The sequence below is a fragment of the Neomonachus schauinslandi genome, chromosome 6, assembly GCF_002201575.2.
Source record: "Neomonachus schauinslandi chromosome 6, ASM220157v2, whole genome shotgun sequence".
In the NCBI taxonomy this organism is placed as follows: domain Eukaryota; kingdom Metazoa; phylum Chordata; class Mammalia; order Carnivora; family Phocidae; genus Neomonachus; species Neomonachus schauinslandi.
In genome coordinates, this window is record NC_058408.1 from 80,823,102 (window position 1) to 80,841,075 (window position 17,974).

General features: G+C 45.4%; 1 protein-coding gene across 1 annotated transcript in view; it reads right to left on the reverse strand.

Annotated features, from left to right (window-relative positions):
• Positions 1-17,974, reverse strand: part of EDARADD (EDAR associated death domain) — a 57,807-nt gene that overhangs the window by 29,877 nt on the left and 9,956 nt on the right. Inside the window, exons 3-4 of the mRNA XM_044916460.1 lie at positions 15,554-15,593; positions 4,936-4,994 (exon numbers count right to left, since the gene is read on the reverse strand). Of these exons, the coding sequence (XP_044772395.1) occupies positions 4,936-4,994; positions 15,554-15,593 (99 nt within the window). The remainder of the gene's footprint in view (positions 1-4,935; positions 4,995-15,553; positions 15,594-17,974) is intronic.

Sequence of the window (17,974 nt, forward strand, 5' to 3'; positions counted from 1 at the left end):
AGAACACACCCTTTAACTCCTAATCTCCTCACTAGATTTCCTCCTTTCCTGCCCCACTCAAGGGTCGCCGTTCAAGGCGCTACTCAAATCTGACATCAGCTATCCCAGCTTCTAGACATCTAAAAAGAATGCTTGTATCTTTACCTATCCACTCTTCTTTGGGTCCTGTCTCTGAAAAAGTTGAGATTCTTACTTTTATTTATTTTTTAAGATTTTATTTATTTGAGAGAGAGTGAGAGGGAGAGAACATGAGAGGGGGGAGGGTCAGAGGGAGAAGCAGACTCCTCGCTGAGCGGGGAGCCCAATGCAGGGCTTGATCCCAGGACTCCGGGATCATGACCTGACCCGAAGGCAGATGCTTAACCGACTGAGCCACCCAGGCACCCTGAGATTCTTACTTTTAAAATGCTAACTCATTGGTATGTGCCTCGGATATTTATCTAATATATGTGTGCATATATCTTCCCTGCCAGATTATACATTCCTTGAAGGAAACCAATATGTTGGGTGTTCCCCACAGGACATTTTTTTAAAAATTAGGCTCCACACCCAGCATGGAGCCCAATGTGGGGACTCGAACTCACAACCCTGAGATCAAGACCTGAGCTGAGATCAAGAGTCAGACACTCAGCCAACTGAACCACCCAGGCACAACCCCACAGAACATCTTTAAGCACATTATCAATCAGTATTTGCTAGGAACATTAACCCTGTAAGGAAAACAAACCCCACTAATTATTACTTCTCCTTCTCCTGTTTTGAATCTCTCCACTCCTGGTGATACCTTATCCTTTAAAATCCGCTGTTTCCCATCCTGAAAAGAAGCAGCTTTTTTCCCCTGTATTTTCTAACACCCTCAAACAAGAATTCAGTATTTTTTCTTTGCTCCCTTAAGAAATCTTCCAGGACTGCATGAACTTTCTTATCACCCACTCACTCTTTAAGCCTTACAATTACGTTTTCGTCCCAATGACCAATTTCTGCTTCTGAGCTCCTTTTCTTCCTCTGGCCTCAAATGAGGTGTTCCTCAAGCTTCCATCCCTGGCTCCCCCCTTTGCTTTCTACAAGGACTCCCTCCTTGGCAGTCTCGTCCACTCCCGAGGCTTCAGCTATAACCTCCTGATGCGAGAGTCCTAAACCAGGACCTAGAGCTGTGTTTTCCAGCACTTACTGGGCATTGCCACAAATCTCACATACCCCAACCTCTTCAAACCTCTATCTCCTGTTTCACAGCCCACAGACAAACAGAACTTAATCCCAGCAACACATGAATCCTATCTTCTTCCTGAATTCTTTATTTATATTTTTGGTAGGAACAGGTCCCAGTTACAGGCTTAAAATTTACCCTCATCTTCTCTGCAGTTCCCTGGGGCTCCTGGATATGGTCGTTGGTCCATCACTCACAACGCCCAATACCTTCCATCCACCCGTGTCTGGCATTCAAGGCTCTGGGGCCCGGGCTCCAACTTATCCCTCAGCCTTATCACCTAGGATCTCCTAATCCTTCAACTCCAGGCAAAGTATTTGTCAGTGGCTCTTTCCTCAGGTACCACAGCTGGTGGCAGGGATGCTCTCGTCCTACCCTTGGACACACGTCCCAGAGTCACTTTCATGTCAGAGATGGTAATACCACGCAGCCATTCAAACTGATGGCACAGCCATGGCACAAACTGAATAAAGTTTGTGAGATAACATTACATGATAGAAGGAAGATACATTTACAAACAGTTTTTACAATTATTCATATGAAAAAAAATGTATGAGGGAATACATCCAAATGACAAAAAGACAGTTATATTAGAGTAGTGGAATTGTGAATGAGGTTTTTCATTTTCCTAGATTCTAAATTTTACTTAGTGTGGTTTTTAAAATACGTTTTTACTTTAGGGGTGCCTGGGTGGCTCAGTTGGTTAAGCAGCCGACTCTTGATTTGAGCTCAGGTCATGATCTCAGGGTCACGGGATCGAGCCCCACATCGGGCTCCATGCTCAGCAGGGAGTCTGCTTGAGATTCTCTCTCCCTCTCCCTCTTTCCCTCCCCTCACCTGCACGTACTCTCTCTAAAATAAATAAATCTTTAAATAAGATAAAATACCTTTTTATTTTAGAATACTTTTAGACTTACAGATATCTTGAGAAGATGGTATAAAGAGTTCCTGGATACCCTACACCCCATTTCCTTTATTATTATTATTATTAATTTTAAAGACTTTATTTATTTATTTGACAGAGCAAGAGAGCACAAGCAGGGGGAACAGGAGAGGGAGAGGAAGAGGGAGAAGCAGGCTGCCCGCTGAGCAGGGAGTCCGATGCGGGACTCAATCCCAGGACCCTGGGATCATGACCTGAGCTGAAGACAGACGCTTAACGACTAAGCCACCCAGGAGCCCCCAATTCCTTTATTATTAACACCTTACATTAGTATGATACTTTTGTCACAACTAAATGAGCCCAGTACTTTCATGTAGTTTCTAAAACTTAAAAGATAAAGACTTTAGTTTGGTAAAACCAAATAAACAACATAAATCGAGGAAAACGTCATTCTTTCTATCACCTCTAACTCCGCGTTAGCAACCTGATATTTATTATTTCTATTATTACTCCGGTTTCCTCTTGGCATGGATTGTTGGCTACAAACTGGAACAAATTTTGCTTTAGTCTCATTTGCCAGATGTTTGTGCATGTAGTTCACATGGTTGAAACTTCATTGTTGGCTAAAGGTTCTGGAAAGTGTTTTCTTGAACATAAAGTTCCACAGACTTTTTTTTTTCCCCTAAGTAGTATCCATGGAGCCCAGCATGGGGATTGAACTCATGACCCTGAGATCAAGAGTCAGATGCTTAACCAACTGAGCCACCCAGCCGCCCCAAGTTCCATGAACGTTTTTAAGCCCTGTGAACCATCCCCACACCTAGAATCTCATGTTGGGTGCCCTGCTTCGCCAGCGAGTCCATAAGCTCTTTAGGGGTCTTCTCTCCTCCCTGCCCCACCCCCTGCTTTTTCTTACATCCAAGAACACCAAGTCCAGGTTCGGTCTCAGAACATACGCTCAACAAATGCCACTTGTAATAAATTGTAGAAGTAGGACACGCTCTAGTAGATGGGGTATGGATTTTAAGTTCCTAAAAGTAAAGGATTCTCTATGAAATTTGTCTGAGATGTCAGACTTCGACTTTGCACACGAGGACGCTGCAATGTTTTCCCTCTGCATCATTCAAGGAAGTGGATTTTAGTTTTCAAATGATAAAAAGCACTCACACACCAAATGTTACATATTCTGAAGAACATATCTTTAGCTTGCTTTTAATGTCGGAGCTCTAGAAAATGGACTACGGGTTTTGTTTTGTTTTTTTAAACGTGTCTCCCCTGGTGAGTTTTCTTTATTCTAACTGCCAAGTTGGCTTCAAAGAATCCGCTGGATATCTAGCAGTTAGAACAAATCCTATAGATTATGCAAAGAAATAACGAACTGAAGTAGGTAGGTACAGTCCTACTTTTCATAGGAATATGACAATTTCTTTTACAACAGAACTGGAAAAAAAATCTCAAATAGGTTTCTTCCCCTTTTATTCGTTTATAGATCTATTTTCATCTTTTAGTCTTTACTTCATATAGCCAGACCTATGACACTAAAATTAAACAGTTTCTGAACAGTGTCCTAAGGTATATTCTGTACCTAATCTTAACCGGTTTTGGAAAATCCCTACAAGCAAGCTAAACAAACAATGTAGCATTCTTACATCTTCATGAGAATCTATATCATGTTACAAAACATGCGAAGAGCAAAACTTGGTTAAACAAATTGAGGAATGCAAGAAGAGAAAATTTCAGACTTTGGGTTTACTACAACTGTTTAAATTTAGTCGGTGCCAAAGTCAACCATTAGATCGTAATTCCAAGGAAAATGCTAGGGATTACTAAATAAGAATATGATATTCACAATAGGTGACTGAAGAGCCCCAAACCAAAGTTAAAAGCAGCATCACTGACAACTTTCAAGAGAGCTGTATACAATTAAAATTGACAGTTCTATCAACTACAGTATAATTTTGCTTTTTTTGCAAAAGTGATCTGACTATCCAAGAGTATCACTATTGATGATTTATGACAGACTGATGTTTGACAAGTAAGCCTAAACAGAACTTTCAATTTGTCTCTCTAAAAAATTACCTTGGTGTTATGGAACGGGCAGGACCAAACTAGCCCATCTTGAGGCAAGACATGCTTTTTGAGACATTTGACACTCTAAATATAGTTCAGCAGATGTGAAGCATTGTGCAATTCTGCTAATGAGCTTTGAGCAAGTAGAAAGAAATGGGCTGGACAGTACAAGAAGTAACGGAAGCACAAGGTGACCCAAGGAAGCTTCTGGAAGGATGTACCTCAAAAGGTAACAATGGAATGACAGGCAATTCTCAGTTTTTTGGGGTACATTTTTGTCCTATCTGAAGTTTAAAATAACAAACATTCTTCTATAATCAGAAAACAGTACAGGGATTTGCTTTTTGGGGAAAGACAAAAAAAATAACGTGTTACTGAAAAAAGGAAAAGTTTTATAAAAACATTACAAAAATGTTATTAGACTATCCAGTTTTGTTGTGGCTTAAAAAAAGCTTCCCATTCACAGCATACCAACCCCATCTGAAAGAAAGCAGTCTCTGCTCTTTCATTCACTAACACTGATGGTCTGTGTTTAGCCTACAGACAAATATTTTTTTTTTCGAAAAACGGATTAAAGCTACCATAGTAACTGGGAGTAACAGACGTTGTGTGGATGTGTTCTATCTACCGGGCTGTTTAAAGATCATTTCCAGACTTATTTTATTACCTAAAAATCCTCTTCTTTCTTTTCAAAGCTCTGGAGGAGAATTTCTAAAAAATTCTAGAAGGATTAGCAAGAGCCTAAGGGTGAAAATATAACTAAAAGGAGTCTTACCTGATGTTGCACATCAGAATCTGTTGGGCAGTTCAACGTAATGGGATCACATTCCTCAGCTGGGGGGTGGAAAAAGACACAAGACTTGATAAAGAACACGCTCTGCGGTGTAAGGCCTACCATTAGGATGCAATATTATGTGCTCCCTAGATATCTAGTAAAATCAGGAAGGCCTCAGGTCTCCTGCCCTCTCTGCATCCATGTGTAAGGCCCTAAGCTACACCCCACTGCCTGGGAGGACACCAGCCACAGTCCCCACTCACCCCTGAGTACTGAGTTTCAGTTCCCTGCCAGTCCACAGAATTACTCAGATGAGCTAGTCACATCTTCCCTGTGGAACCAGTCCCTGGTTGTTCATGCTGTTCCCGAGGGCAACCCTCTGTGACCCTGCATGGCTTGCAGCGTCCCCCTCCCCCAGGCCATGAGGATAAGTGACTCATAAACTGCTGTCCATCTCCTTTGTCCAGTGTCAGGTATGTGTGGCCATCCACCTAACCCCAGGGCAGGATCCGTCCCCCACCAGCCGGGTGAACAGGAGGTGGTCTGACAACTGGCCTCACAGACAGCATGGCCCACCCACTATGGAAGACATTCGGTCAGACTGAGACAGCGTCACTGGCCCAGCAAGGGCTGCCTGGGACAGAACTGCCAGTTGCCAGACATGCACGTCGGGGTTTGTCCTCTCTTCCCAGCTAAAATGTCCTCGTCCCCAAGATGAAAACTGTTGTTCACTGTCTGTCCCCCAGTGTAATGTGTTGTCGGGTTCCACTGATGCTTGGCAGGTGAGCTTGGAGGATTCCAGCTCTAAGTGCCCTGACCGGTCCCTACTTAAGTCCCAGCTATCAAGGGCTGGGCTCGAGCTCTCCGGGAGCTGTGTCCAGCCTGGTGGCCATCACGGTACTCGGGGCAGGTGCACAAGGACTGCGATCGTACATGGCCAGGATGGCTGTGGGGATGGCCCTTTGGGAGGTCTGCAGAAAGCAATGAGATCACCAGCCCAGGGAGAGTGAAACATGGCTCCCTGCGTGTGGTTGTTTGGGCACAAACGGCGACCTTGTCTGTCTCCTCTGCTGTCGCTGCCCTTGCTGCTGGCACACGTGCTCTCCTGACCCCCGAGGGCGTCAAGGTACACATCCATGGCAGCCTGTGGCCCAGGAACCGGGGGGAACAGGAGAGGAGTGTTTGGCGTGTGGCTCTTGTGCCAATGCCACGCCCCCCGCCTGTGCGCCTGGGCTCAGTGCAGCTGTGCCAAAGGACCAATCCTGTGATCGCGGGCCTGATGGACCCTGTGCGACCCGTAAGCAGTAGGACCTTCCTGGAGGTGGACCCCCAGGCAGATTGACTGGCCTTCCCTATGAGGTGGGCCATCAGCCTCCCCAGCCTGTCCCCATAAACTCCCAGAAAGTCTGCACCGTGAATGATCAGAAAATGAATGCTGAGGCTTTATGCAGGTAGAAATAAAAATATTCCAAGGGAGTCCACAGAGAAAGCATAAAAAACAAAGGCACGGCAGGGCTGTAGCCAAAAGCCCAGTTTCAGCCCATTGCCCGCTGGGCCACTGGGCTACCTGTGCCTGATACAATGAAGATCCGGATCCTCAGTTACAGGGGAAACCCATGGTCCCCCTGCGGCATGGCAAGGGGTTAGTTCGAGCCTAACGCAAGCCTGGGGTGCCGAAACCATATGAAAGCTACCACTGCCGTACGGCAGGCAGCTGTGGCAGGCCCCAACCCCCATGGTACTGATCTGAGGCTCTGTGGAAGAGGAAATGGAGAAATATGAGCAGAGCAGAGGATTCCCCCACCTACCCAGAGTTTATCTGGTGACGCAGAAAGAAAAGGGGAGGGGAAATGAAAGAAAGATGGAAAGAAACCTGGATACTGGGGAGGACATAAAAGGAAAAAAAGAACTGAAAACAGAGGTCCAGAGTTTGACCCAATGGCAAATCCAACATTTACTACAATAATTTACACAGCCCACAGATGAAAGAGTGCTGGATGGGCGGCTCAGTTGGTTGAGCATCTGACTCTTGATTTCAGCCCAGGTTGTGATCTCGGGGTTGTGAGATCGAGCCCGGGGTCAGGCTCCACGCTGAGCATGGAGTCTGCTTGAGATTCGCTCCCTCTGCCCCCTCTCCCAGCACATGTGTATACACACACTTAAAAAAAAAAAAAGTGCTGGATGCTTCTGTGCCTGATGAATTAAGTTCTGAATTAGCTTTAATATCTGCTAAAATGCATGACTTGGCAAAATCCTCATGGACTTAATCAGTACTGGGGCTCCAATTACAGTTACACCTGGAGATGCCACTAAATGTCAACACAGTGTTCCCCGCACCCCATAATCTTAGGAGAGCTCCTGAATGTAAAATAGAGGACAGGCATGCCTCACCCTGACCATGAGAACTACCGTTTTGCCTCAATATCCCATGGTCACAGCACCCATTGCCCTAGAGCATCCCACAGGGGGCATGGCTACTCTGACCCCATAAATTAATATTCAATTTTTACAGTTAGAAGTTGACTTGACAAAATGAGACCCCATAGACCTCTTAGTTCAAATAACTAATATGGCCCAATGTAAATTAAACAGGACCTTCAAAAATCAAAACTTATTATTTAAGACCTGATGAGTGAAAGAAAGGCTGATTATCTACTGCTTCTCCATTTAACAGTTGAATTTGACCTCTTCTTAAACCCGGAAGAAAACGAATGGCACCTCAAAGTGCATTACAGCAACCTTAATGCAGTGGTCCCATCCTTTAAAGCCCCATACCTGATGCCCAGTATTATTGAAATTACGGACTCCATCCCATCAGCCACTAGTAAATATGTGGCTATTAGAGATTTGGCTAATATATTCTGTCCGGTGTCTGCTTTAGCAGCCTCTCACTGCAGTGTGCCTTCATCTGCAAAGGCACCCACACAGGGTGACCAGGCTACCCACGGGTTACCTAACAACCTTGTCCTACCGCATGGCCTTTGCAGGCAAGATCTTAACTACACCCAACCTTCTCCAGGATCACGGGTATGACATTACATTGATGACATCCTCCTCTGAGGACATCCATTTGACATAGGCATCCAAGCCATAGAAATATCCATAAAAGAGCTCACAGAAAGGGAACGGGACATTGCCCCCCAACACAGTGCGCCGCCCTGTCAACTTGGTTAAATTCCTAAGACTCTTCCGGTAAACTAAGGGCTGTTCCATCTCTGACGCTGCCAATAAAGAGTTATGGAGCCTCTCAGTACCTACAAGTTAAGACAAGTCCAATATCTTTTAGTTCTTTTGGAACTCTGGAGGCAACATATTCCCCCATTTACATACTTTACTTACTCTCATTGCTATAGTTACTTGCAAAGTGGTCCACCATAAATTTGGCTCCCTCCAACAAAAGTCTACGAGCATTCTCAGAGACCCCTTCATTGCCAGGGTTTCAACAACCTCTTCATATTCCTCTTGAAGTCCCCAGACCACCCATGATAGCCATAAGTTGTCCACATGCTTCTGATGCAAGGAACTGCCCTCCTAGGCCCTTCTCTCTATATACCATTAGAGCAGCAATTGCTGGCTGCATGCTAAGCTCTTCTGGAAATAGAGGCTCTCACTGTGAGCCTCCATGCCCTGCTGCCCATTATGCCTTGGGTCACAGAAACAGAACCGCACAAGCTTGACATGGCTACTGAGGCCTTGCTACTGAGTGGAGCAAACCCCGGACCCTCTGGCATATTCCACCCATGGGAGGGGGCGTCCCCCACTATCCTCAGTCTCTTACCAGATGCCATGATGCTGGAAGAGGTTACTCTTCTCCGATGCCTGAGTTACCTGGGGCGGGGGGCGGAGGGGGGAGTCCCTTCAGATCAACTGAGTGAATAGCAGTGGGAGTTTGTAGACACTAAAGATGAGATCACCACCATTATACACGATGGAGCTCATGGATAGTTGTGCCTTCCAGCCCTTTCAGGATGTCCCTGATAACAGATGGGATTCAAGGGTCAGCACAATTGGCCAAACTTCAGGTTGTCATCTTAGTGCTGGATGCCCTGGTCAACAAATGGTCCCATCAGCAGCATCGTTATTTTATTATTATTATTATTATTATTTTTACAAACTCTTGAACCATTGCCTAAGACTTGTCCACTCTGGGGTAAAGAACTCTGGGAATCTCTTGCCTCACAGATGAACAGAATATAAATCAAGGCGACAGATGTCTCTACCTAAAGTAAGCCCACAATATAAGGCCTCGCTAGAACACTCTCTATCCCCTCGGAGCTCCAGACATTACTGGATAGGGACCAAGATGTTCATTTCACTTCTCAAATACACAACGCCTGGTTCTAAAAGGAGCCATTTGATGCAACTTCCATCTACTCTATAGGCAACAGGTTCCACCGAAAGGTAGAATGGGCTCCTCACAGAATTCCTGTTTTAGTTACAAAGTGCAAACAGAACCCCTGCCTGGTGTCACTCCTGCCAGAGGCATCGGTTATATCGATTCATGCCCTCTGGGGCCATGCCCTCACTACCCCCATGCCACACCACATGGCCCATTCTCTCCTGGTCAAGTGCCTGTGTTGCTATTTAGGGAGGCCCTTCTCTACCCTGTAAGTCTCAATCGTCACTAAGATTTAAACTGATGTCAAGAAACCGCGGAGTCAACTGGGGTATAAGATCTAAGATTGAGACTCAATATTATGTGCTGTCTTGACATCTGGTAAAATCAGGAGGACCTCGAACAGCCTTGAACCGCACTCTGCTCTGTGGATAAGGACCCCTAGCTAAACCCAAGCCACAGTCGCCACATACCCCTGAGTACTGAGTTTCAGTTCCCTGCCAGCCCACAGAATTACTCAGACGGGCCAGTCACATCCTCCCTGGGGAACCAGGGCGCTCCATCCTCTTGCCACCCTTTCCACCTGCAGTCCCTGGTTGTTCACGCTGTTCCCGAGGGCAACCCTCTGTGACCCTGCATGGCTTGCAGCGTCCCCCTCCCCCAGGCCGTGAGGATAAGTGACTCATAAACTGCTGTCCATCTCCTCTGTCCAGTGCCAGGTACGTGTGGCCGTCCACCTAACCCCAGGGCAGGATCCTTCCCTCACCAGCTGGGTGAGTAAGCGGCACTCCAAACACATTCCCCTCTGCTTAACCCTGCATCAGATTCCACTGTGCTCATTTGCTCGTCTGACATTTGACTAAGCCTGGCAGACAGCAGGGAGTGGGATTATACCTGTCTTCATAGCTCAGCCTCCTAAAAGACAAGCAAAGTTATGTCAGCTCTATTGTCAAAGTGGGGGTTGCCAGGGAAAGTCAAAGGAACCCGAAATGCACGGGCCATGTTGAACACCTATAAAAACTTGACTTGGGGAAGAAACCTCCATTCTTAGGTTGTTTGACATGTGTTAACTTCACAGCTTCCGGCTTGTAGTGGCCCAAATGTGTGAAAAATTGATTTTGGTCCCATCAGCTTTGAATCTTTGTAGAATTCAATACCGCACTCTAAACTTGAAAGCTGAGAGACACACAGAACATTATGAAAGAAAGGTTCATGCAAACCTTGAAAGTTATAAAGCTTTAAAGAAAGAATCATTTATCAGGGGCCAACAGTTAAGACTGAATGAGAGATTGGTTGATTCATCTCTTTCTTACATTCGTTAACATTCATTCACCTATTAAGTGCCAGGCTGCTGGGGCTACATTCATGGCCTCCTACTCGATTCCAACTAAAGGACATTTTTCCCCTTAATAGTAATATCTGAGAAATTTAAACTAAAAAAGCATGGTTTTTCACTAAGATTCTACACATATCTTTTGAAGCGAGAGCAGTGGAGATCTTGCCTTGGCCTGTGCTTCTCAAGATACAGTGCCCAGCACTGTGGCATCGAAAGCACCTGTGTGGTTAACAATGCAGATTCCCAGGCTCCACACCAGACTTCCTTCACTGGAATCTCGGGGCCCCCAGAAATCTGACATCCAACGGGCATCCCACAGAATTCTGATGCACTACGGCAAAAAGTAACAGATGTGTGATTTCAGTCACACTGATTCTCAGAAGGGCTACTGTCATAACGGTCAACCCAGCATTTTTGTAAAAGCATGGTTTTTTTCTCCCCAATATGAGGATAACTTGAACTTATGTAGTTACTTTTGTGAAGCGGTATCCCAAACACTCCTGTGGTCATATCCCTCTCTCTCCTCTCTGCCCTCCCCCAAAGGAAAAAAAATTGTGCAGGATGGGGATGCCTGAGCAGCTCAGTCAGTTAAGCGTCTGCCTTCGGCTCAGGTCATGATCTCAGGGTCCTGGGATCAAGCCCCTTGTCGGGTTCCCTCTCAGCGGGGAGCCTGCTTTTCCCTCTGTCCCTCCCCCCCAGCTCATGCTCTCTCACTTTCTCACTTGCTCTCTCTCAAATAAATAAATAAAATCTTTTTCAAAAATGATTCAGGATGGTCACCTTTGTATTCAAACCATATAATTTGGGGGAGGAGGGAGTTTATTGTAACAGGAGTCCCAGTCAAGGTTGAGTGGGAGGCAATGAACTTGGAATGAGCAGGACCAGGACATAGCAAATCATGCAGGCAGGAGGGGTGTTTGGTTTCCTCTTAGAACAAGGAAGCCTATTAACAAAATGCTGTCAATCAATGAGGGGAGAGATCATATAAAATACAACATATTGGCTTGTGAGTTTTAGGGTAAACATTTTTACTTCCGAATTATTTTAGTGAATATCTTCATATTTATTTTTCTCCTAACTTTTTCAAACTGAACCACTACTTATACATTTAGTTAACAAATTGTTCTAAAAGGTCCCCCCAAAATCATCTATGTTTGAGTTCAGATGCCTCAAATTTAGTAACTATAGAATTAGTCTACTTTATTTCTCTTTAACTTAAAATTCATCACAAATTTTTTTTTTGAACAATAAAAGAGTAGGAACCATGGAGAAAAAGATGATAAACTCTTGACTGATTTATGATGTATTTATGTGCAATAATTTCCCCTCACTGGGAACAGTGGCTCAAAAATCAGAATTTTTTTCCAAACACATTTTCTCTCAAATTGTGAAGAGTCATAATTGCTTCAGAACACTCAAGCCAGCAGTTTCTACAAGATATCACGAGTTCTGTGATATAAAATAAGCTTCACTCATGTCACAAACTGCATGATCTCATCCTTTTTAACGGTTGTGTAATATTCTACCACACACACACACACACACATCTTTTTCATCCATTCATCTGTCAGTGGACACTGAGGTTGCTTCCTTATCTTGGCTATTGCAAATAATGCAGCTATAAACATAAGAGCGCATATATCTTTTCAAATAAGTGTTTTCGCTTTCTTTGGGTACATACCCAGTAGTGGAATTACTGAATCATATGGTAATTCTATTTTCATTTAAGGAACCTCCATATGTCCGACCCCTGAAACTAATGTAACATTGTGTCAACTATACTCAAATTTAAAAAATTAATAAAATAAGCCTCACTCTTAAATTAGTCCTGAGTTTAGTGCCTGCAGATTCTCATAGAACAGCTCTCAGAAAAGAGTCCTAACAAAATGAACCCCCTGAAATCTCTAAAATCAGGAGAGGCGGAAGCTACACATTTGTTCTCGATAAGAAAACAAGTTTAACAACATGTTTCATCTCAAAAACATGCTGATTACTGGAGTTACATTAGATTTCCACTGTTGATTTATGGTGAAAACACATAATTCAGAACCACTCTAGTCTGGACGGCATGAGGAATAGCTTTATACTGCCCATGAATACAGTAGGAATATACTAGAAGCATAATAAAGATTTTGTGACACATGCTTAATCTGCTTAAGAAAATAAATTTTGAAGACTTTTTAACCATATGGAAATTGTTCAAGCTAATTACAGGTAAATCCTCTGTTAAATATAGCAAGACCCCCTAAAATTCGCTTAAATGTTAGAGTCCAAGTTTGGACTTAATTAGATTATATTTACTTTTAAATCTATACATTGGCCCCATTGGTAGGTTTTAAAAAAATACTAGCAGATATCAAGTCATAGATATTATTATTATTTAAAGATTTTATTTATTTACTTGACAGAGAGAGAGACAGCGAGAGAGGGAACACAAGCAGGGGGAGTGGGAGAGGGAGAAGCAGGCTTCCCGCCGAGCAGGGAGCCAGATGCAGGGCTCCAGCCCAGGACCTTGGGATCACGACCTGAGCCGAAAACCAAGAGTCAGACGCTCAACCAACTGAGCCACCCAGGCCCCCTTGGGGTAAGTTTTTAAACTTCTAGACATTATGTATAAGATGATGTGTTTCTTTAGAGATAAGAAATCATGTGCTTAATTATACTGTTCTCTGTGAATAAGGATAGAAGAAAGATCTAGTCACATTTCTCATAAATGTGGTTTTCACAGTCATGTTACTTGTAAAATCTTCACCAGTTTAATTAAGGTTTTGTAAATCTCAAATTCCAGGAGAAACCCAATAATACCATTATTATTGTATCAGGTGGCTAAGCAACCAGTCTTTTTTCCCTTTTTTTTTTTTTTTCCAAAACAGGAAATCACTTTCAAGGGTGTTAAAAAAGATCTTTAGATAGGGCAAGACATGACATTGCATTTCCAGAGTCACTGTAGCTCAGTGGTTGTCTCAAGCAGTGCTGTTTTTGCCACGGGGCTGGGAAAGCATCCTCAAGCCTGATTTTGCACATTTCCGTGGCCAGATTTCCCTCCACCATCTGATGCTTGCCTGTGTCAGGCACCGTCCTGGACTAATTTCACTGGATTCTCACCAGTGTTCTGGGAGGAGGAGAACACTGTCCTTCCTGCGCTAGGAGACAGGGAACTGAGACCCTGACATGTGGAACCACCATTCTGAGGGCACTCAGAGTCCAGCTGGTGGTCTGGCTACAGTTTGGTTCTCTTGTCTATATGCCTCTCTGGTGGACACACCAAGTCCTTGAAGCTTCTTAGGTTAAAGTGAGGTCTGCTTCCCAACCACTCAGGTATGCATTTACACACAGGTTCCTGGGCCTGGCCCCAGACCTACCACATCGTGATTCTAGAGCAGCTGGGCCCAGAATCTGGATTTTAAACAGCTCCCCCTCACCCCCACCCCCGATAATTCTTCACTGCACACTGAAGTCTAAGGAACACCACCTGAGACTGCCTCCCATCTGTCCCTGGTCGCCTGGCTTGCATCTTCCACCTCCTGGCTGAACTAGAGAATCAAATCACAGACTGGAGGATTCAGGACACTTAGTCATTCACCAACAGGGGAAAGGAGGAAGGGAGCTTGCCAGAAGCCTCCCCGAGCACAGCCAGGATTTGGACTCAAACCTGGCCTTTGATCTCTTTTCCCTACATCACTGCCACTCCCAGGGCATGCACAGGGGGGCAAAAGGAATGAAACACTAGCGGTGTAATTTCTGGGTGTAAGGAGAAGAGTCTGGCGAGTAAGGACTGGAGGGAGGGGAGCCTTGGCAGAACACTGCACTTAACCTCAGGTGGACCGTGGCGGGGAGTGCCCTCCCCACCCTCCAGTCGGGTGACCCTATGACTACCCTATCACAAGGACTGCCAGGAAAACCCACATTAGTGGGTGCTGGGAAGTCCTACCTCTCCAGGAACCTGGGGGCCCCAGCCATCTCTGAAGCTGGTCAGATCGGATGGTCCCCCACCCCGTCCGTCCACCCCTCCCTCTCTGGTTTGTCAGCAGAGCACAGGGGAAATGCTCCAGGAGGGCAACCAGAAAGCCTCCACAACAGACATGGCTCTGCAGACTGCCCCACGGAAGAAATTAGGAGAGGCTAAGCCTAGCCATGTCTACGCCATGGCTAAAACATTAGTCCATGAACTACAAAAAATAGGTTTTTTGGGGGTTTCGGGTTTTTGGTGGGTTTTTTTTTTTTTTGCTTTTTGCTTTGGGGCCTGACAAGCATCCTTTGCCCCTCTGTCTAGTAACAGAAGCCTCTTTCCTGTGGTTTGCGTGGAACTAACTCCATGCCCTCCCCCACCCAACCTCAAGGCGCAGACCTGACCAATGTCCTCCATCCTCCTGATGGCAGCAACTGATTCATGGATGGCCACGTGACCCAAACTCCCCGAATGACTGTCATCCCTAGAATTGTGCTGTCGGCGCTAGGGGGGCACCATCTTGACGGGCACCACGTACAACTGGAGGTGTCGGTGACCTCTTGATCTTTCCCACCATGAAGGGAAAGCCTGCCCCAAAATGGAGCCAACACAGATGAAGACAGAGCCAATGAGAGACACAGAGAGACTGAGCCTGAGAGAATCCTTCAAATGCCCAAAGACCCGAAGCCAGTATGTCTCCCCTCCCTTTTTAAAATCAGCTTGAGTTAGGTTTCTGTCACTTGCAACCCAGAGTCCTGGCTCTCTTCACTTTATGCATCTTAAAAACACCATAAGGATTTAATGTATAATTTGTAATGAAATAATTTATAGACTTTAATAAGAAAATCCATGCCTGAGACAATCAACAAGTCAAAAGCTAAAGTGTCAGTCTGTTTCTGTTTAACAACTTTAAGTAACAAGAGATGACTTTGACTAGTGCTTTGTTCAAGATCTTAAAATAATCACAAGTTCAAGTAGTTATATTAAGTGTACATACCTTTAGGGAGTCCCGTATCTTGAATGGGGTATTTGTCTGACTGTGGAAACCAACAAAAGAAGAGAGTTATTTTTAAACCCCATAGCTCAGTTATAAGAGCAAAGTGAAAAGAAAGCTTTGTTTGGGGAAAGTCATCATATTAGTTTAAAACCTTGCAAGTTTCTAGCCTTGGATTTATCAACAGGCCTGACCCATTGCTTGTTTTTATCCTTGGCCTATAAAAATGAAATCAAGGTTGACAAGAAGTTAATGTTGGAACATGAGACAGAATAAGCCTTCTAAACTTCCTCAGCTCTGACCGCTAAACCACATTTCCTCTTTTCTGAAGTGCTATGCCCCGCACCCACCCCCCATTTCCTGTCGTTTAAAACTGAGGAGCATTTGTTTTTGTGAATTATGGGGATAGATCCATTTCTTGTCCCCATTTCTGTGGCATTCCTTTGGGTCAACAAGCCTGTGGACCAGGGAGTACTCACTCTTCTAGAGCTCTGTTCTGGGTTGACTAGGACAGGATTCAAAAGCCAACCAGCCTACCGACTGCACAAAGATCTACAAAGATCTACTCATCGTGTATAATTATACACAGCTCCTCAGTGCACTGGATGGCAGCAGTACCATGGGAGGGAATTCAAAATAGCAAAGGCTCTTGCAATCACATATTTCTTTCTTGGTACCTCCATGCAGGTATTCTGGAAACTTTGACTTCCATGAGAGGAGCGGGAATGTGCCCAGTCTCCCCATCCTGTCCCCTAACCCCTGCCCACCTCCCACTCCCCATCTGGGCCTTTGGGTCCATGCCCTCCAGCCTTAAAAAAAAAGGGCTGCACCTTCCAAATTGCCTGTAGGTCTCATGCATGTCTTCCTCCGGCAGAGGAGAAAAAGAAACAAATGTGGAACCAAGGATTTTGCTTTAAAACCCCTTCCTTGCAGTTTCTTTGGAGCTGAACAGTGAAGTTTCCAAACCTCTAGAAGCCTCGAACTCCTCTTCCACAGAAGAACACGATCAATCAGTCATCAATCATGGAGAACTTAGTCAAATTCTCCCTGAGACTAAATTCTTCTAGTCTGTTCCACAGAGCACGGAAAACACACCCATACTATAACACTTCTCAGGCTGTTTCTAAAGTACGGACTTGCCTATTTCCTCAGATAAACTCAGAGTTTTTCCAAAAAAAGGAACTATGATCTTTGCAAACCCACACTTTGACTCAGTGCCAAATAAGCATCTACCAGAAGTCAACGTGAAGGGCCCAACAGGCTGGAGCAAATGCAGGTTTCCTGGAAGGACTGACATTTGAGCTAGGCGTGGAGAACGCCCATGAACTCGGGTGACCAAGAGCACGGTGGACACAGAGGAGCAAGTCCAGGTGGTGTGAAGGGTGACAGGTGTAGAAGCCGAGATGTGCGCTAGAGAGGGACAGGGATGGATAGGAAATGAGGGGGCCAGTTTACATGGAAGATTCTGGAAGTGAGGTGACAAGATTTATGTGGGTGCCATTTCAGGTTCTTGGAAGCTTGGACCATCAAACTTTGCTTTGTGCCCAGCATTGAATATGGGAAGACATTCAATACAGTCTTGCAGGAACTCACACAAGCAAATAATTCTGGCACGGTGTGATAAAGAGTAGGGGTTGGGTTGTGGAGAAAGGAGACCCCAAGGCCCCAGGGTGAGGCAAAGAAAGCATCACAGGGGAGGAAGCACAGGAGTTCCTTAGGGGAGGAAACTGGGAGATTTTCCTCACGGGACAGAACAGTGTTAGCATCCCTGGAAGGTGAGAAGGCGTGGGGTGTTTCAGGAGCAGCAAACAGCTACACTCAACTGGCTCATCAGGAGGGATGCTGAGATCAGGTCATGGATGACCTCATCTGCCACGTTGAGGAGTATAGGCTTCATCCCGGGAGCACCTGCAATGTCATGGGCTGACATGCGTCCTCCCAAAAAGATCTGTTGAAGTCCTAACCCCTGGTCCCTCCAAATGTAACCTCATTTGGAAATAGGGTCACTACAGACTTAGCGAGAGGACTAGTGAAGATGAGATCATACTGGAGTGGACTGGAGCCTCGAGTCAATAGGACTGTTCTCCTTACAAGAGAAGAGATGCAGAGATGCAGACCCACGGGGAGAATCCGGCCACTTGCCAAGGCAGCGAGGGCACTGGAGGGATGCAGCTGAAAGCTGAGAACCACCAGGGGTTGCCGACCACCACACAGACCAGCAGAGATGAGAAAGGATTCTTCCCCACCCGTTTCAGAGGGAGGAGAAGGGCCCTGGCCTTCCCAACCTGCAGATGTGGTGGGGGGGGCACTTAGGTCACCCGCTGTGTGGTCCTCTGTTGTGGCAGCCCCAGCAAACTGACCCAGGGAAAGTTTGGGGAAATCACTGTGCCCTGGCACAGAGAAGTGAGCGGGGGGGGGGGGGGG